Source organism: Callorhinus ursinus, unplaced genomic scaffold (assembly GCF_003265705.2).
Source record: "Callorhinus ursinus isolate GAN/ISIS: 27379988/994484 unplaced genomic scaffold, GSC_fseal_2.0 scaffold290, whole genome shotgun sequence".
Classification (NCBI taxonomy): Eukaryota; Metazoa; Chordata; class Mammalia; order Carnivora; family Otariidae; genus Callorhinus; species Callorhinus ursinus.
Genome location: NW_027397345.1, coordinates 20,816 through 42,995, shown reverse-complemented (window position 1 = coordinate 42,995; position 22,180 = coordinate 20,816). Strand labels below are relative to the sequence as shown.

At 37.9% G+C, this 22,180-nt stretch overlaps 2 protein-coding genes across 2 annotated transcripts; both read left to right on the top strand.

Moving 5' to 3' along the window:
* Nucleotides 1–1,480: 1,480 nt before the first annotated feature.
* LOC112817978 (olfactory receptor 52Z1P-like) lies at nt 1,481–16,505 on the top strand. The gene is given in 5 exon segments (XM_073890465.1): nt 1,481–1,540; nt 2,150–2,233; nt 11,023–11,829; nt 11,831–11,985; nt 16,448–16,505. Coding segments are annotated over 5 exon segments (1,164 nt in total).
* Nucleotides 16,506–18,565: 2,060 nt separating this feature from the next.
* LOC112817976 (olfactory receptor 51G2) lies at nt 18,566–20,824 on the top strand. The gene is given in 5 exon segments (XM_025865261.2): nt 18,566–18,641; nt 19,093–19,204; nt 19,853–20,093; nt 20,095–20,195; nt 20,197–20,824. Coding segments are annotated over 5 exon segments (1,158 nt in total).
* Nucleotides 20,825–22,180: the final 1,356 nt, after the last annotated feature.

The following is a 22,180-nucleotide window of genomic DNA, read 5'->3' as shown; positions in this document are numbered from 1 at the left end:
TTTGCTCTAAACACTCTGCTTTTAAATCAAAGAGTGGAATATTCTAAGTGATGAAACTTTATGCTTATGATTGATTCTGAGTTAAAAATATATAAACAGGTTTCTCTCTAAGTCATTTAGAAACTTTAGTTCAAGTTTCAAAAGAAGGGAAGCAGAAAAGAAATCAGATGTCTGTGCATAGATACAGGGGAAAAATTGGTTTACTATTCCTATAATCTCTCAGATACTGAAAGAGGAAATGTTAAATACCATTCAACAAAGGAATGCATCGGAGAAATTTTCCATCAAAGAAGCGAGTATTGCTTACTATTTTTTAGATACAAACCTCAACCTATGTATTTTAAATTTGCATTTAAAACCCTGTGTTTCTATCTTTCCCTCCTTTTTAGTGCCCCACTCAATTAAGTCATCAGCATAGAGAACAAAAGAATAGGTTTTAGTTTCCAATAACTTAAAAGTGGGGAAATAGTTCCTGGACAGAACAAAGCATCTTGGAACAGGACGGTCTGACAAAAGTCATATGGCCCAATTATAGATGGAAAACAGCAGTTAGCTGCTGAGACTTTGGAGGTCATGTTGTGCCTCACAGACCATGTCTGGGCACCTGTCTCTCAGTGGTTAGACAAGCTTCCCTTCAAGGCCTTGAACTGCATCGTCACCTCTCCTCAGCACTGACTCAATCTTGGGGAAGCAGGGGGTTCTCTGTGGCAGCAGGGCATGTCCTGCCCTGGCCAGGCATGCTGGGAGTACTGACATGAACTTACGTTGAGTTAAGGGAATAGTGACATATGTAACACAGCTGAATCATTGGCTGGAGAGTCATGTTTCCTTTGGTGAGTGGGAGGGTTCACTTGAGGACGTGGTACTCATACAGATGCTCTGAGTATCTGTACCTCAGATTATGGCAACTTGTAAAATATGGGCCAAAATAGGTGGAAAGAATGGCTGTGAACAGTGGGCATGAAAATATCTGGTACACACTCAGAAATCACAGCTAGCTTTAGAACTGTGTTTGCACTATGATGATGAGACATAGGAAAAAGTTCAGAGTGTTTAAAATCCATGACCTAGTGGAAGAGGGACAAAGGAAGGAAAATGAGTGAAGGAAGCTGAAGAAAATACATCTGCTGATTACTGGGTCTTACACAGAAAGGATCAGGTTAGGGACATTTGATTTACATAGGCCTCTATCTTGGAGAACTAACGTAAAGTCAAGTAAAGCCTAGGAGGAAAGGCAATTTTAGAGTCATCAGCCCAGGTCCTGACATTGAGAATTGATAGACCTAACACAGGTGTTAAAATCACCATCTGCCACTTTGCAGCCTTTTTAGAAACAAAACAGAAGCTTCCAGAAAGCCAACCTGTTAAGGAGTAAGAAACTTGTTATCCAAGAAGTAGATAGTCTCTGGGGGCCCTTTTCAAGGTGGTGGCCTAAAGAGCCAGTGAGAAATAACAACCTGGTAGGAGTTGACCAGGCGTCATGCTCAGCCTGCAAGGCTACCACCCAGCATGGATGGGAAACACTATTGAAACAGCTACAGTGAGTTTAGGGGAGCACATGTATTTTTCGTGTTGATTTTCTTACAAAAAGTCTGTCATGTCATGGTCCATTGCTCCCTTAACTAATGTCACAACTAATAAGGAGAGAGCTAAAGGATATTGGTAGGTGAGGTGACCAAAGCAAGATGTGGGAAATCAGAAAGTTGAGGCTCTGTTGGTATTCATTTTGTTCTCACGTCAGGAAGCTAAGGTCCAGAATGGGAGAGATTAGGGATTCTTAGAAGTGAGGGAACATGTTTTTAGTGAAAATAATCCCCTGGTAATAAACCCACAGGCTGTTGTTGACTGTATACTATATCTCCTAATTTTCTTAGGTCTCTCAGAACTTTACTGTTGAATAGACTTAAACAATTTTCTACCTGATGCTATATCTCTGTTTCCTAGGATATTTGCGACCACAACTTCAAAAAGGGAGAATCTGCTAGAGGAATGAATAGGGACCTCCTGATGAGAGATGGAAATAGTCCCATGTTCTGAGAATACTCTCTTAGAGTTTTAAAAATAATACCAACACAGTTCAGAATCCCTTTGCAGTGGAAATTGGTGTCCTAAAGCTTTTCTCCTGAAAGTGTGCTTTCTTGTCCTGCAGCCTCAGCACCACCACCACCTGCATATCCTAGAGCTCTCGTCTAGCCCTATGGAATCAGAATCTATATTGGCTTTGGGGATGCTGGTAGTGTTTTTTTTTTACTGGTCAGAATGTTGGTTATAGGTTTTTTTCAAGTTTGTGGTAAGTAGACAAAACTTGTCTACATATGTACCTTCCTGTGTTTCATTTAAGAAGAAATCAAACTCTCTCTCTTTGCAGATGACATGATACTTCATGTGGCAAACCCAAAAGACATCACCCCCAAATTACTAGAACTCATATAACAATTCAGTGATGTGGCAGGATCAATGCACAGAAATCAGTTGCTTTCTTTTTTTTTTTTAATTTTTTTATTGTTATGTTAATCACCATATATTACATCATTAGTTTTTGATGCAGTGTTCCATGATTCATTGTTTGTTCATAACACCCAGTGCACCATGCAAAACGTGCCCTCCTCAATACCCATCACCAGGCTAACCCATCCCCCCACCCCCCTACCCTCTAGAACCCTCAGTTTTTCAGAGTCCATCATCTCTCATGGTTCGTCTCCCCCTCTGACATACTCCCCTTTTCTTCCTCTCCTGTTATCTTCTTCTTTTCCTTTTTTCTTAAAATATGTTGCGTTATTTGTTTCAGAAGTACAGATCTGTGATTCAACAGTCTTGCACAATTCACAGCGCTCACCGTAGCACATACCCTCCCCAATGTCTATCACCCAGCCATCCCATCCCTCCCACCCCCAACCACTCCAGTAACACTCAGTTTGTTTCCTGAGATTAAGAATTCCTCATATCAGTGAGGTCATGTGATACATGTCTTTCTCAGAAATCAGTTGCTTTCTTATACACTAACAATGTAACTGTAGAAAAAGAATATAGAGAATCAATTCCATTTACAATACCACCAAAAATCATAAGATACCTTGGAATAAACCTAACCAAAGAGGTAAAGGACTTATATTCTAGGAACTACAGAATACTCATGCAAGAAATTGAAGAAGAAACAAAAAGAGGGAAAAACATTTCATGCTCTTGGATTGGAGGAATAAACTTTGTTAAAATGTCTATGCTGCCCAGAGCAATCTACACTTTCATTGCCATCCTGATAAAAATACCAAAGATATTTTTCAAAATGCTGGAACAAACAATCCTAAAATTTGTATGGAATCAGAAAAGACCCTGAATTGCCAAGGAAATGTTGAAAAAGAAAAACAAAGCTGGGAGCATTACATTGCCTGACTTCAAGCTATATTACAAAGCTGTGATGACCAAGAGAGCATGGTACTGGAACAAAAACAGACACATAGATCAATGGAACAAAATAGAGAGCCCAAATATGGACGCTCAACTCTATGGTCAAATAATCTTCGACAAAGCAGGAAAAAATATGCAATGGAAAAAAGACAGTCTCTTCAATAAATGATGCTGGGAAAATTGGACAGCTATATACAGAAGAATGAAACTCGACATTCTCTTACACCATACACAAAGATAAGCTCAAAATGGATGAAAGACCTAAATGTGAGACAGGAATCCATCAAAATCCTAGAGAAGAACAGAGGCAGTAACCTCTTCAACATCGGCCACAACAACTTCTTCAAGGCATAACTCCAAAAGCAAGGGAAACAAAAGCAAAAATGAACTTTTGGGACTTCATCAAGATAATAAACTTCTGTACAACAAAGGAGACAGTCAACAAAACTAAGAGGCAACCCACTGAATGGGAGAAGATTTTTGCAAATGATACTACAGACAAAGGGCTGATATCCAAGATCTATAAAGATCTTCTCAAACTCAAAGAGAGTTTTTTCCCAAAAAACAAACGATCAAGTCAATAAATGGGCAGAGGACTTGGACAGATACTTCTCCAAAGAAGATGTACAAATGGTTAATAGACACATGAAAAAATGTTCATCATCGTTAGCCATCAGGGGAATTCAAATCAAAACCACATCGAGATACCACCTTACACCAGTTAGAATGCCAAAAATTGACAAGGCAAGAAACAACAAATGTTAGAGAGGTTGTGGAGAAAAGGGAACCCTCTTACAGTGTTGGTGGGAATGCAAGTTGGTACAGCCACTTCGGAAAACAGTGTGGAGGTTTCTCAGAAAATTAAAAATAGAGCTACCCTATGACCCAACAATTGCACTACTGGGTATTTACTCCAAAGACACAGATGTAGTGAAAAGAAGGGCCATATGCACCCCAATGTTCATAGCAGCAATGTCTACAATAGCCAAACTGTGGAAAGAACCAAGATGCCCTTCAACAGATGAATGGATAAAGAAGATGTGGTCCATATATACAAAGGAATATTACTCAGCCATCAGAAAGGATGACGATACCCAACTTTTGCATCAATGTGAATGGGACTGGAGGAGATTATGCTAAGTGAAATAAATCAAGCAGAGAAAGTCAATTATCATATGGTTTCACTTATTTGTGGAACATAAGGAATAGCCTGGGTGACATGAGGAGAAGGAAGGGAAAAATGAGGGGCGGGGGATTGGAGGGAGAGATGAAACATGAGAGACGATGGACTCTGAGAAACAAACTGAGGGTTCTAGAGGGGAGGGTGGTGTGGGGATGGGTTAGCCTGGTGATGGGTATTAAGGAGGGCATGTACTGCATGGAGCACTGGGTGTTATACACAAACAATGAATGATGGAACACTACATCAAAAACTAATGATGTAATGTATGGTGATTAACATAACATAATAAAATAAAAAATAACAACAACAAAAAGAAAGTATTGATTTTGCAGCAGGACAATGACAGCAATGGGTGTCAGGGGTGCCTGGGTGGCGTGATCCATTAAGCATCTGAAACTTGATTTCAGCTGAGGTCACGATCTCAGGGTTGAGATGGAGCCCTGAGTTAGGCTCTGTACTCAGCAGGGAGTCTTCTTGAAGATTCTCCCTCCCTCTCCCTTTGCTCCTCCCCGACTCATGTGCTCCCTTTCTCTGACATAAATAAATAAATAAATTAATTAATTAATAATTTTTTTTAAAGAACTGTGTGTCAGTTAAAGGAGATGATAAACTTGTAAATCCCCTGACCCTTCTATGTAGGACTGTGTTTGACATTCCAGGAAACCATTAGACCTTTCCAAGGAAGAGTTTCTATAGAAAATATATAATTAAAAATGCTTCTGCTGATAAATGTTCCATCTCCCCTACCTGAAAACACATACACACAATCACACACACGTGTGTCATGGAGAAAGTGTAACATATCTCTTGAATCTATCTTCAGGAATAATTTGTAGACATGGGAATAAAATAAGAAAATAAAGACAGAACAGAAATAGACAAGAAATAGATCATATGATTTAAGAACTGTTTGAAGTGAGGACAGAAAGAAAAATACAAAATCATTTCAGAAGTATTTACTATATTTTTATTGTTTTCTGTTGTGTAACACATCACCCCAAAACTCAGGGCCTCAAAGAGCAATGCTTTATCCTTTTTCACAGTTCTGTGGGTCAACATCCTGGTAGGGCTTGACCATATGTTTTTTTCTATGAGGAATGACTTTGGTCATTCAGTAGGCAGCATATGGCTGGGAACTCCGCTGAGATGAAAGGTCCACAGATTTCATTCCCATGCCTGGTGTCTTCTGGCTCATCCACATAGTCATACTCTCCCCATGGGGATAGCTTCTTCATATTATTGGTATAACCCCAGTGTGGTCCTATTCCTAACATGAGTGGCTGGCTTTGAACAAGAAACAAGGTTGAAGTTGCCAGACTTACTACTTTGGCTCAGGAACCTGAGAACATTACCATCATTCCTGCTACTTTATTTGGTCAAAACAACTGTCATCCCAGGTTCAAGGAGAGGAGATCTGGGCCCCGCTATAGAAGATAGCAGAGGCATACACCTGTAGAGAAGGGAGTGATTACAGTCTGCTTCTCAGATTACCTTCCACAGTGTCCAAAAGAGATTGGTGAAAATATTGTAATAGAAATTGAGAAAGAATAATAATCAAGAGAGAAAAAAGTAGTATAAGGGTCAGTGATAGATAAAGACAAGGTTTTAGACATGTAGGAAAGGATTCTCTGAAAAGTAATAAGAGCAAAACCAAACAATAAAACAAAACTGAAACTAAGATTATAATTATAACTTTTGTCAAAAAACCCAGATAATCCCAAAGCATTTAAAGAATAGTTATAAGGACTGAGAAAGTTTAAAAAGGAAAAGAAATAGAAAAAGAAGCTCAGGCAGAGAACATAAAAATCCAAATAAACTGAGTGATGAGCATTAAGCAACACTACATCTGAAACTAATGATGTAGTATATTCTGTTTAAATTGAATTTAAATAAAAAAATCCAAATAAAGATCTCTATAAGAAGCTAATGTTATTTTTGACCCTTCTGATGTTAATTTTACCATGTGACCAATGGAAGAGAGAGAAAGCCAAGGAGCCCTAAAATGTAAACATAAATGAGATGCCAGAATGCAGTTTTAGGAGCCTTCTAAAACGCATACAATGCAAGAAGATGTGGTATATATACAATGGAATATTATGCAGCCATCAAAAGGAATGAAATCTTGCCATTTGCAATGCCGTGGATGGAACTGGAGGATGTTATGCTGAGTGAAATAAGTCAATCAGAGAAAGACATATATCATATGACCTCACTGATATGAGGAATTCTTAACCTCAGGAAACAAACTGAGGCTTGCTGGAGTGGTGGGGGGTGGGAGGGATGGGGTGGCTGGGTGATAGAGATTGGGGAGGGTATGTGCTATGGTGAGCGCTGTGAATTGTGCAAGACTGTTGAATCACAGACCTGTATCTCTGAAACAAATAATACATTATATGCTAAAAAAAAAAGAAGATAGCAGGAGGGGAAGAATGAAGGGGGGAAATCAGAGGGGGAGACGAACCATGAGAGACTATGGACTCTGAAAAACAAACTGAGGGTTCTAGAGGGGAGCGGGGCGGGGGAATGGATTAGTCTGGTGATGGGTGTTAAAGAGGGCATGTATTGAAAAAAAAAAGAGGGCACATATTGAATGGAGCACTGAGTATTATACGCAAACAATGAATCATGGAACACTACATCAAAAACTAATGATGTAATGTATGGTGATTAACATAATAAAAAAAGAAAATCACAGGGAAGAGAAAAAGAAAAAAAAAAAGCATACAATGCTTCCACATGTGGTCTTGACCATCTCCATTTGCAGATGCTTCCATGGCAACAGGCTGTGAGTGCACCAGCAGGCGTCTGTGACACACAAAGGACCTGAATATTTAATGGCATATGTGTGTCAACTTGGGTGTGTGAGAGTGCTGTGCAGAGGACAACCTGCACACACAGTACATGGAGAGGACACGGGGGCGCTTCTTCCCGAAGCCAGCTCTGGACCCTCTCCTGCCATGAGTGAGTCAAGTTCCATCTTCTGATGGGGGCTGAAGATCCTGGGCCCAAGAAATGCCCAGAGGAGGTATAAATACCCAGCTCCCCATTTCCTCACCATGTTGCGAACATCATCTGGCTTTTCTTTTTTCTCTCTCCACTACTTAAATATCTTCAGGGTCCTAGAAAATATAGATAAGAAGCTGAATTTTGCTCAGCAAGGACACATAGAAAAAGACACCAGAAAAAGGAAAGGAAAGGAAGAAATTCTTAGGAAACCACAGAAGCTGCTGTCTTCCTAGAACTGGATCATCTTGCATTTCTCTCAACCCTGAGCTCCGAGGTACTGTGTGTGGAGGTGATCGGACTGCCCAAGCAATTGTAGTGCCTCTTGAGGCTATTTTCCTAAATGGGTCATCTGCAAAGAGCACAAGTATATTTTAGTCTCTCTGAATATATTTATGCACTGATTGTTTATCTTTGTTATGTGGCTCTGAATGTTGGGCATAGATGCAGTGAATTTATAAGGTCCAGTAATAAGAATAAGGCTCAGGAGATAAGCAAGCCTAGTAGTTAAAGACCATGGATATGTGTGTATACACAAATCCATGCATGCATTTTTTCCATAGGGTTAACTAGATATTCACCATATAGCAGGTGCTGGGCTCAGCACAGGGTAAGAAGCTGAGGCTCAGACTTGGACTCCCCTCCCTATATAACAAAGATGTACTCTGGTGCTGGGGCAACAATAAAACTCCATTTCTAAGCCCACTAAGTTCACCATGCTGAACTGCCTGCCCCTTATAAAACTAACATGACCAATTTGGGGTGAAAATTGCAGTGGGTATCATGTGTCTAGTGTGAGAAAGTAAGTCTTGGCCTGTGTGGCTACTCTAACCAGTTCAATCTCTGTCCGGTGGATCATAAGCCTGAAGTCCAAAAAATTGAACTTAGTTCATAGTAACAATGATTTTGACCTTAATGATGATAATTTTGGAAGTGCCTTAATTTCATCTGTGGCTGGGTGTATCTCAGATACACATGTGTCTGATTTATATAGCAACCATCCTACAATACTAACTTCAGAATTGACTCACTTTTTAAATTGATGTTTATTTTAGGTATTTTATATATGAAGACTAAGCTTCAAATTAAGTAATTTTTAATAGTAATGCAGTCAGAATATGACTCAACCAGTATTTAAATCCAATCTATGGGCCCCAGAATTACATGGTCCCTAATAGCCCCACACTGCCTCCATGCATATAGTCATGATTCCATCAGAATAGACCAATAGGAATATTATAAAGAAATGCTTCATGGAGCCCCAGAGCTATAAGTTAGGTAGCTGCAGTTGATAATGCTATGCCAAAACGAAACCAAATAAAATAAATCAGATCACTGGTGTCTGAAAAGATCAGAAGAACATCTGCAAAATTTGTTTTATTTCTCTTTGACCCCCATTTCTGTGTTCCTTTCAACACTTAGACTCTCTTCTTCCCCATCTCTGATGTCCTTATGAAGCCCTGCTCACTACACATCCCCTCCCCATAGCTGGACTTGACTCACATGCATGGCTGTGGCATAGGTCTGGGTTAGGCATATTCCCACATTAATCTTTTCTCTCACCCTCTGAACCCCACAATCCCATTTAAAAGAAATTTTCAACAATTAATTTTAGCTATATGTGAAATGGTTAAACAATTGGTATATGTAATCAGAGGAGATCCAGAGACTTAAGCATCTCAACATTATATTACAGAATTTTTAAAGAATCACATAGCAACTTAAGGAAAGGCCTAATGGGGTGACCATTTCCATATTACATATTCTAAACTATAACTCAAAACATGGGGTTTAATTAACTATTGAGAACAAACTAATGGTTGTCAGAAGGGGCGGGGGACAGAGGATGGGTAAAATGGGTGAAGGGTAGTAGGACATAGAAACTTTCAGTTGTGGAATTAATAAGTCACAGGAATAAAAGTCACACTTAGGGAATATAGCCAGTGGTATTGTAATGGCGTTGCATGGTGACATATGAGAAGTATCCTTGTGGCGAGTATAACCTAAAATATAGAATAGTCCAATCATGGTGTGGTACATGTGAAACTAATGCAACATTGTATATAAATTATACTTCAAATAAAAAAGAGAAAAGAAATAAATGGTGTCCACACATTTTAATCCTATGAAATGAAGTGCCAGAACATTGACCACTTAATTAAAAAATAAATGTATAGATGGTAAAACGAGAGTGTACAATGATCTGACTCCAGTGCAACCAAGGGATGAAAAGGCAAACATCCCCTAAGTCCATGTTCCTCTTCAGCAAATGCATTGAGCTAGCTTTTTTTTGAGAATGGGGTTTTGGGGGAGGATGGAAGTCACTTGTCATCCACTTTTTTGGATCCATGTCTCTACCCTCATTTATATGTGTGTGTTAATATGTATACACCCCCTCACGCACATATCCCACTCACATGTTACATCTCCTAGCCTGCTTTTCACCCACATTCTCTCCTGATTTTATCCATATTCTTTTGGAACTACAGAAAAAGAGTCACCAATAAATTACCCTCCCTCCCTTTTATTGAAGGACCTCTACCTCAAAATGTGAAACATTAGTATTTGCTGCTGTGGGGTATTTTGAAATAATAAATATGTTGTCTAATTTTTAATCAGTGATCCAAAAGGGAAAGAATAGTTTTCCTCACCGCATGCAGGTCATATCCATTTAAGAATCTAACTGAGTTTGACATTGTATATACTTTAGGTTTTTAATGTTCATCCTATAATTTTAAGAAACATGTTGATTAGCAGACCAGACTCAATTAATTCATCTGTGGATCCTCAATGGCCAGCATAGGCCTTAGCATCAGTTCAGTGGTCAATCAATGCTGAAGAGGGCCTATGTATATACAATGCCTGGAATCTATTTTGGTAAAATAATTCCCTCTCTCTGCCGTAAGCAGTATGACCAATTTCACATGTATCTATTTTACTCAGGGACGTCATCAGTGAAAGTTTTGATGACATGTTTTTGTATCTAGTTTTATTTCTATAGGCAGTATTGGATGGTGGCTAAGACCAGAGCTTTCAAATTTACGCTGTTTGACTCTGAATCCAATGGGATCTAGGTCAAGAAGCTGAAAGTCTGTGGGAGTTTTTCATCTATAGGAATAATAACAATATCCATGTGAAGGATTATTGTAAAGGTCTTTTCAACAATCTATTGTGAAGATTTAATGAGCTATATTTGGAAAGTACTATGAGACATACTAAGCACTTATTAAATGTTAACATTTTTTTTCAAGATATGTGTTAATTCTTCCATGGAAAGAGTCAGAGTACAATTTTAGGCTAGTTAATACATCTCCTTGTCCTTCCATGGAGAAGAACATATTGAGGGAAAAAAATCTGATCAGACATAATTTACCCTAAAGTGGTGCTCCTTAATCCTCAGTCAGCCCTGCGGTTTTTATTCAAGGTACTAGGTGTGGAATATTCTGCCACAGATTCCTCCTTCCTCTTATAATCACACCAGTCCTCAGGATATGTGGTATGTCCTGACTGGAATCCCAGGACTGGAAGATTCTCACACTTGGATCTCCATCCCTATCTGTTCTATGTATGTTTTGGCTCTCAAAGGCAATGCCTTCTTGATCTTCGTGATTGTGACTGAGCGCAGTCCCCATGAGCCCATGTATATCTTCCTTTCCATGCTGGCCTTGGCAGATGTGCTTGTCTCCACAGCCACAGCCCCCAAGATGTGGGCCATCTTCTGGTTCCAGTCCATGGATAAGTTATTTGGTTGCTGTGTGTCCCAGATGTTCTTCGTACATTTCATCTTTGTGGCAGAATCTGCTATTCTCCTGGCCATGGCATTTGACCGCTATGTGGCCATCTGTCACCCACTGAGATACTCCACAATCTTAACCTCTTCAGTCACTGGGAAGATTGGCATAACAGCTGTGGTCAGGAGCTTTATCATCTGCCTTCCATTCATCTTCCTGGTACACCGACTTAGGTATTGTGGGAGAAACATCATTCCTCATTCCTACTATGAGCACATGGGCATTACCAGATTGGCATGTGATAGTATCAGGGTCAACATCATCTATGGTCTGACTGTGGCCCTACTGTCTACAGGACTGGATATTGTGTTCATCATTATGTCATACACCATGATCCTTTGCACAGTGTTTCGGATACCTTCCTGGGCTGCCAGATTCAAGGCCCTCAACACATGTGCTTCCCACATCTGTGTCATCCTTCTGTTCTTTGCCCCAGCATTCTTTTCATTTTTTTGCCCATCGTTTTGGGGGGAAAACCATCCCTCACCATGTCCACATCCTAGTAGCCAACCTCTATGTGGTGGTGCCCCCTATGCTAAACCCCATCATTTATGGGGTCAAAACCAAACAGATTCAAGACCGAGTAATTTTGCTTTTTCTCCTGCATCAATTAATGCCTAATGCTGGATATTTCTCAAGAAAACACACACACACACACACACACACACACACACACACACTATTTGAATGAGTGATGGGAATAAATGAAATCCATAAATAATCCTTAACACTTAAAAGGACAGTAAATGCCAAAGTTACCAATGCATTGTCCTAAAGCACTCAGACTTTGAAACAATAATGATATTCTCAATTCTCTTAGACATGCTATTATCTTGCATTATAACTTATTCTTAAGCAAATAAGAGAACTCTGAGTAAAGAAGTATATATTTTAGGGTTGAACCCAAATGGAACTTTCTTGGTAGAGCTGGGAAGTGAAAATGGTGAGTTGCTGAGCTTTTGTAAAGACAGTTGAAATTTTGCTGAAATATGAAACACTCCCACTGCAATCAGGAAACACTTGGGCCAGTAGCATGAAGCTACTAAACTATAATTATCTGCACTGTTTTCTCAAATTAAAATGTGAGTTCTTTTTTTTTTTTAATTTTTTTATTGTTATGCTAATCACCATATATTACATCATTAGTTTTTGGTGCAGTGTTCCATGATTCATTGTTTGTTCATAACACCCAGTGCTCCATGCAGAACGTGCCCTCCTCAATACCCATCACCAGGATAACCCATCCCCCCCACCCCCAACCACTCCAGTAACGCTCAGTTTGTTTCCTGAGATTAAGAATCCCTTATATCAGTGAGGTCATGTGATACATGTCTTTCTCTGATTGACTTATTTCACTCAGCATAACACCCTCCAGTTCCATCCACGTCGTTGCAAATGGCAAGATCTCATTCCTTTTGAGGGCTGCATAATATTCCATTGTGTATATATAAAATGTGAGTTCTAAAATGAGATATTTTCTGACTCATTTATATAAAGTCTACTCAGTGGAATAGGTACAGAATATAGGTTTATTGTATGAACAGATAATACTGAATTAAAACAAATAATAAATCAAATGAACCCATCTGAGACAATGTAGGCACCGTAAAAGTTAACACTTTCTTCTGTATATTTTGGGGACTTCAGGCCCAAATCATCAATAAAGCATCCTGGTATCAATAGAGACTTCACTGAGGGAGAAAGTAAAAGATTAAAAATGCCATACGCAAGCCAAAATTAGAAGGCAGTAAAAGATTAAATAGGATGTTTACATGTAATCTTACATAAAAAGGCTCTTATCATCTTATCACACCAAATATAATTTTCTACAATTTGTCTCCAGACTGTATCGTAATTTCTTCATTCAAGAAGAAATTCTCACAATCTGAAAAAAAAAGTAAATATTTTTACAATCTCTCCTTTTCAAGGCATATCATATGCTGTTAGAATGTGAAATCTGACACTTGGAATCCTGGATAATTATCTTGGATTGAAATATATGCTATATTCACTTGAATTTCAGTAAGGGAATCTATTTTAGGAGTTAAAAAATATTTTGATATTAGAAATCCTTATTTGCCTGTCCCACACTAACTGTATAAAAATGTCCTGTTATGTAACTATTGGTTTTTGACTGATAAAATTGAATTATTTTAGTACCTTCTTTGTTGGATTGATAATTAAATGAAATATGGCATATGATGTACTTGGCATTTAATAAATATAAGTTTTATTTTGATGATGATGGTAATTTTTATGAACAGAAACTCTAAATAACCCAACCCACCAAACTGAACCTAGCCTTGCTAACAATAAGTCGTAGAAAAATGGTCGGAATGGGTCATCATCATAGATATGGAAGTCACATAAAATGTTGACAAAAAGTTTCAGCAAATAAGATTCTGGTTCAGAGACAAATTCTCCAAGGAACAAAGGGGAGTTGGAGAGTAAATAGATTATAATATGCTGACAAAATATTTGCTTAAATGAGTTGTTTAAGTGAGCCTTAGAGAAGAAGACTTTTTAATGATTGATTTTGGCAGTGGGGAACTAAGAAAATGCCAATTTCCCACCCAGAATGTATGAAATATGATAGGATAAACAATGATTGAATTGACAGCCTTAATTTTTTTATCATCATTATTATTTTTATTATGTTATGTTAAACACCATACATTACATCATTAGTTTTTGATGTAGTGTTCCATGATTCATTGGTTGCGTATAACACCCAGTGCTCCATTCAATACATGCTCTCTTTAATACCCATCACCAGGCTAACCCATCCCCCCACACCCCTCCCCTCTAGAACCCTCAGTTTGTTTCTCAGCGTCCATAGTCTCTCATGGTTCTTGACAGCCTTAATTTTAAGAAACTTTCAGGTTGAGGGCTCAGGGATGTGTAGATGCTGAAGGAGTTAGGAGACCTCTGTCTGTGCTTAGCTGCTGGAGGCACCATTACTCAGCTATTGACCTGGAAATTTTGAAGGTGATGCTCTGTATCCTACTGTCTCCTGACCACTAAATCTTCAGCTGGGTAACAATGACTAAGAAAGATAGAATACCACACAAGATAGAAATGGAGAGCTCTGGAGGAACTTAAAGTAACTGACATACTCTTGCAGATGCAATTAAACAAACAGGGCACTAAGATTGTTAAAGTGAGAACAGTCTCTCATAAGAGGAGAAGCCTGAGTAATTTAATATCAGACTCTGAGACCCAGAGAGTTAAAGAATATGTCATCTGGGTAGCTGAGCAATAGCTTTCCCCAGAGGAAGATTTAGAGAGGCTACATAGTCAGAAGAATAAATTCTCCTTCTTATGGTTTTTGCTCTGCCCTAAGTGCTCTCAGCCATGGTGAAACTCAGTGACATAAAGAATAGGGCATCAAGAAAATGTATCCCAATGTGTGAAGAGGCTAAATAGACTAGTACACCCAGTGTTAAGACTGTTGCAGAATATCGTATTATAATTGGGGTTTTAGCTAATACAAGTTAAAGAAATATAAGAATTGGGGAAGGAAAAAAAACAAATTCTAGATTTTATCAATTGATTTTTATTTATTTATTTACTTATTTTCCTAGTCTTATAAAGCATAGGAAAGTCGATGGAGTTCCACAAAAGCAGCATACAAATCCATAAATTTTTATGCTGTATTGTGTACTTGAAATTTGCTGAGAGGGTAGTCTTGGATATTCTCATCACAAAAGAGAAAAAAGAGGAAAATGGTACAGGCGTGAAATGATGGGTATGTTGATTGGCTTGGTTTTGGTGAATATTTCATAATGTATACCTCTATTGGGTCATCAGTTACACACATCCAATATAAGCGATTTTTTATTGTCAATTATACCTCAATAAAGCTGGGGGAAAGTCAATAATGTTTTACAGCAGCTATAATGAATGGAAAAATTAAACAGAAAATGATGTCATTAATAATGGTAAACAAGGGATGCCTGGTGGCTCAGTTGGTTAAGTGTCTGCTTTCAGGTCAAGTCATGATCCCAGGGTCCTGGGATCCAGCCCTGCGTCAGAGCTCCCTGCTCAGCAAGGCGTCTGCTTCTCCCTCCCCCTTTGTCCCTCCCCCTGCTCATGTTCTTGCTCTCGCCCACTCTCTCTATCTCAAATAAATAAATAAAATCTTAAAAAATAAAAAAATTAAATTAAATGAATTAGTAAGCAAAAAGGTATGTGTGTTTGAAATAAATTTAGGAAATGTTCATTGCATATTGTTCACTGTAATAATATTGACTCCAAAACAATCTGTAAATTCAACATAATTCCAATTAAATGCTAATCTATTTTATTGCTTGCATCCTGATTTTTTTTCAATTTTTTTATTGTGGTGAAATATATGTGCTATAACATTTGTTATAATGATAATTTTTCCTTTTGTTTTTTTATTACATTACATTAATCACCATACATTACATCATTAGTTTTTGATGTAGTGTTCCATGATTCATTGTTTGTGTATAACACCCAGAGCTCCTTTCCGTACATGCCCTCTTTAATACCCATCACAAGGCTAACCTGTCCCCCCACCCCCTCCCCACTAATTTTTAAGTGTACAATTCGGTGAAATTAATAATATTTACAATGTTATATAACTATCACGACCAATTCCAAAATTTTTCATCACCCAAAGTAGAAACTCTATACCTCTTTTTCTTTTTTCAGGGCTGGGGGGAAGAAATACATTTTTTTTAAAACAAAGAAACACTCAAATTTTTTTCCTTTTTTTTTCTTCCAAATTTTTACTTAAATTCTAGTTAACATACACTGCAATATTGGTTTCAGTAGAATTCAGTGATTCATCACTTACATATAACATCCAGTGCTCATCACAAGTGCGCTCCTCAATACCCATCACCCATCCAGCCCATCCCCCACCTACCTTCCTCCATCAACCCTCAGTTTGTTACCTATCATTGAGTCTCTTATAGTTTATCTCCCCCCTCTCCTTTCTTCTTTTTTTTCCCCTACCCACACATTCATCTATTTTGTTTCCTAAATTCCACATACCAGTGAAATCATATGCTATTTCTCTTTCTTTGATTGACAGATCAGATCGCTTCGAGAAACTATACCTCTTGATCAATAACTCCTCATCCCCCTGGTAACCTCTAATCTACTTTACATTTTTATGAATTTGCTTACTTGTATAAGTGGAATAATATAATATTTATGTTTTGTGTCTGGCTTATTTCACTCAACATGTTTTCAAAGTTCAACCGTCTTGTAGCATGTATCCATACTGTATTCCATTATATGGATGAAAAATGTCCCATTTGCATGTATATACATTGTTTTATACATTAATCTGTTGATGTACACTTTGGTTGTTTCTGCCATATGGCTATTGTAAATAATGCTACAGTGAACATCCATATCCAAGTGTTTGTTTGAGTACCTCTTTTTAATTTGGGGGTGGAATTACTACATTATATGTAATTCTATGCCTAATTTTTTAGAACCGGTCAGGCAGTTTTCCACAGAATTTGCACCATTTTACATTCCCACCAGCAATGTAGGATGGTTCCAATTTTCCCTATCTTTGCCACAACTTACTAGTTTTTAATTTTTTTAATTCTAGACATTTTAGTAAGTGTGAAGTAGTATTTCATTGTGGTTTTAGTTTTTATTTCATGTGTCATTGATCATTTCAATATTTTCTTTAGCAAAATACTCATCCAAGTCCTCTGCCTATTTTTAAATTGGGTTGTATTTCTTCTTGGTTTTGAGTTGTTTGAGTTCTTTATGTACTCTGGGTATCAAACCCTTATCAGATATATCATTTGCACATATTTCTCCCATTTTGTAGGTTATCATTTTATATTTTGATACTGTCATCTGATAATGTCAAAATTTTTAATTCTGATGAAATCCAATTTATCTATGGTTTTTATTTTGTTGTTCATGCTTTGGTGTCGCATTTGAGAATCTATTGTCCAATCGAAGGTCATGATAGTTTACCTCTATGTTTTTTCCTAAGAATTTTATGGTTTTAATGTTTATATATGTATCATTGCTCTATTTTTATACATGCTGGGTTGTACTGTTTATTTATTTATTTATTATTTATTTATCATTTATTTATTTTTAAAGATTTTATTTATTTATTTGACAGAGAGAGACACAGCAAGAGAGGGAACACAAGCAGGGGGAGTGAGAGAGGGAGAAGAAGGCTTCCCTTGGAGCAGGGAGCCCTAGGCAGGGCTCAATCCCAGGACCCTGGGATCATGACCTGAGCCGAAGGCAGACACCCAACGACTGAGCCACCCAGGCGCCCTGTATTGTTTATTCAAAAGAAGAAACATAGACATTAGTAAGAAATTTTTTAAAAATTACTTGACCAGTTGGATATGAACTTATATATTATAAAAACAATAATTGCAGCACTGTGAATATGACATAAAAGACGTTTAGAGCCAAAGGCAGAATACAGGCTCATGATATAGATCCACGTTAATATACAAATTTAAAATACAACATATATTCCCACAAACTGGTTGAGGAAGCACCAGATTATCTATTAATACATGTATTAAAATGGTTTCTATATTTGTGAATAATTAAATGAAACCCTTAGTTACCCATGTCCCCTAAACAAACTCCAGATGGAATTAAAGTTCTCTCCTCTCTCCTCGCTTTCGTTCAATTCTATTAAAGTCTCTCTCACTGTTACTGTCACTCTATCAACTGTCTAGATCACTTCCCATCTCCATCTGCAGTTCTATCTTTCTATCTTCATAATTGTATCTATTTTGAATTTGTGTATGGAATAGCTACTTAAGAATAAAAAAATATATTTAAGAATAAAAAGTATTTGTCGTAAAGAAAAATGTTTACTACATAAAAATTATGTATGATATATATATTTTATAGGACAAAAAATCAAAAGACAGCAGAATGAAAAACATTAAAAATGCAAACAAATATTCTATTTAAACAATAATTAATGATAAAATTATTTGTTGTTTCTTTTTCTTCTTTTGTATCTGTATACCCTTAACATATATTTCTTGGCAATACTGTCAGCAGGACTTGTTCTCTCCCCTTCTCTGGAATCCAGATGAAATTTCCGAGGTAATTATTCTTGGTTAATTGCTCCCTGAAGGATTCTGTCTCATCCTGCCTCCCATGCTGATCAGTTAAGTGCATATAAAGGAAAGTAGTAACTATGCTTATGGCCTGGCTAGAAGGAAACAGCAAGAAAGGGGAGGCATGGATTGATGTGCTTGCTGCCAGTTTACCTAGTAAGAAAGTATCTGATATCTAGGATCAGTTGAGTTATGTTTAATGTTATCCTGGTAACTGCCTTGCACCAAGTTGGGAAAGCTGCTTATAAACATCTCAGGTCTCCATTTGGTGGCATCACATAGGTAGTTTGCAATTGCTCTCAGTGTGAGTGTTTAAACTAAAGAAATTGGCAACTGGTACACAGCAGGTCATTTTACTGAGAGATCTGGTTTTTAAACATTTATTAGCACTCCACTGGTTATGCCTAACCAAGAGCACCAGCCCAATATGAGAAAAAGACTTCAACTTCATGCACCATCTCTATCCCAAGCTTCATCCTGAATTCCATCTCTGGTTCCTCACTTCACACCCAAGGCTCTGTTACAGATGAGTAGAATTTAGTGTTAATGAACTTATTTCCAGATAAAGAACTATAGTCCTAACCTCCATCCTTGCCATCATATTCAGCTTGTGAGATCCTGAAGGCTTTGGACCCCAGGTTCCAGCAGGAGACACTTATCCTCCTACAAAATACAGAGAAGCTTTCCCCATCATCCATGGGTGGACAAAAAGTGAACTGGTAAGTCAAAAAAAGACACTGGAAATACTAAAAACTGGGAGAAACTAGCCCTGTTTTCTAATACTTAATTGTTCCTTTTATTTCCTGTGTTGAGTATTTACTGTTCCAAATATAATGACAAACAATTTACATACATTATCCTATGTAACTATTATTGTGTTTATATCAAATACCTGGATCTCAGATACTTAAGTGGCTCTCCCAAGATCACAAGTCTATTAAGTGTTAGAACAATGGATTCTCTTTATTACTGTGTTATATTCCTTTTGCTACTTACACTCTCTCCTGTACAGACTGCAGAAAATTACCAGATCCTTCTTCAGTCTTCAATTTCCACGGAAAGCTGTCATATCCATGTTTATTATCACTGCCTTTCACTGCCACAAATGGTCCAGCGGAGGTTTCTGTTCATGCCTTTTGTGTTTGGCATGTAGCCCGGGGAGAAATACTCTTCCACATATCTAAACAGATTTCTCTTCCACAAAGGGTGGTTTCTATGTGTCCTTGTTTCAGAAATAAGTTTCCCATCTCTTTGGTAAGGAAATGTTTTAAATAAGACTATCAAGAGCTTGAAATTTGATGTATAATAACTGACCAGAGATTTATATTCTCCAGTCCCCATGTGCTTCCCGGTGTCTTTGAATGAAGTCTCACCAAGAGACTTCATTCAACAAAATTTTTCAATGGGTCTATTGCGTTCACACCTGCGACATTCACTCTTGTTGGCATTCCAGGGCTAGAGGCAGAGCACATCTTGGTATCCATCCCTTTCTGCCTGATGTACATCATCATCTTCCTAGGAAATTGCATCATTCTTCATATCATCCAGATTGACCTGGGTTTGCACCAACTGATGTACTTCTTTTTGGTCATGCTAGCCTTTGTTGAACTTGGGGGTCTCTGCTTCCACTATGCCCACTGTGCTAGGAATTTTCCTCTATGGAATTAATATCAGTTTGGGTGGTTGTCTGCTCCCGATGTTTTCCATGCACTTTTACCATCATGGAGTCAGGTGTCCTTCTGGCTATGACTGTAGACTCTTTTGGGGCCATCTGCAGCCCACTGCACTACACAACCATCCTGACAATTCCCTGCATCATTGGGATGGGTGTCACAATTGTCTTTTGAAGTGTGGTGCTCATGTTCCCACTGCTCTTCCCCCTGAAGAGCCTGCCTTTTTGTGGCCACAATACCCTCACACACTCTTACTGTCTCTGTTCAGATCTAATCAAATTGCCCTGTGGAGACACCCACCCCAATAGCATCCTGGGTCTGTTTGTCGTTACCTCCACATTTGGGCTGGACTCATTGCTCATTGTGGTTTCTTATGTGTTGATTCGTCACATGGTACCAGGAATAGCTTCTGGGGCTCGGCAGTGGGGGGTACTCAACATATGTGTGTCACACATCTGTGCTGTTCTTGTGTATTGTGTGCCTATGATCAGCCTCTCCTTGCTGCATCACTTTGGATGGCACTTACCTCCACTTCTCCAGACTGTCATGGCCAATGCCTACCTCTTCTTCCCACCTGTGGTCAACCCCATTGTCTATAGTATGAAAACCAAGGAAATTCACAATAGCATTGTTCGTACACTGCCTAGAAAGAAGCGTGGGGTGTGATCCAGACAGGTAATACCCTAAGAACATAGGAATTTGGATCAGACCTTATTGCCTGGATATTAGTCCAGCAAATGGGAAAAAATCCATACTTTATTATTGTTTATGAGAAAGTTGTGAGCTTTAGTAGATGGAGAAAAGAAAAATAGCCTCACCCTTTCTCCCTGAAAATACAGAATGTCATTTCTTGGATGTAAGCTCATAGAAGGAGGCACAGTCCCCAGGCTTTACCCTGGTGAGGACACTGACTATTCAAACCTTAAATACTTGATTCACTTGTTTTTCCCCTTGGGAATAGGTAGAATGGGTCCTAGGGAGGTTTGTATTTCCAAATACACAAAATTTAGTGATACATATTTGTGATACATTTTGTGAGGACACAAAAGAGTGAGTATATGGAGTGTGGGAGATAGAAGAACAGCATAACGTTGCCAATTATAGAAGCTAGATGATGGGTAGATGGAGTTTAAATATAATGTTGGTTTTGTGCATGTTCAAAGCTTTTGCAATAAAAAATTTTAAAAACATACTGTGCTGATATTAAGTATTCATTGAATGTGTGTCATGAAGCAGAGATAACTTGCAACTAGTAGCTTACTAAGTGATTTACATAAAGATAATTTAATCCACACAACAAATATATAAAGTAAAAAAAATTGACTTTAAGAAACCATTTTATTTTTAATTAGCCAATGGCTTCAAAAAACAATGACCCAAAACTAGTGGTTTCAGTAGGAAACGACTCAAAAAAAAAAGCCTCTACTTTTTTTAATTGAAATTCAATTATCCAGCATATAGTACATCATTAGTTTTTGATATAATGTTCAGTGATACATTAGTTTCATGTAACACCCAGTGCTCATCACATCACGTGCCTTCCTTAACTTTTGTAATAGCTTTGGTTAACATGAATCACTCAGTAGTAGACATTAGTAGACTTGCTTGTGATCAACAGGAAGGCAGGGAGGGAAGGAAAACTTGAGGTAAACTTCCTAGACAGGGTCTGCAAAATTCAACTTCTTTTTCCACATGGTTTTGATTTTTCACAAACCAGAATGAGTATCTTCATAAACCAGAGTCTTGGATAATTACCAGTCAGCCAAGGATTTAAGACAGGTCCCTGTATTAGAACTAAGTGATAAGTATATAAGGTGATGGGTGGCATCATTTATATCATTTATTTTTCAGTTTTTAACCAATTCACTCGATTTATTGAGTTCTCTTCCATTTTTTTAGGTATCTATCTTTGAAAGTACTCAATTCAGTGGAATCATGAAAATGGACAAGGATATTTTTTACTGACCTAGTTCTTAATTCTTCAAGGTAGTTCAGAAGCCATTCCATAATAATAATTAGTGG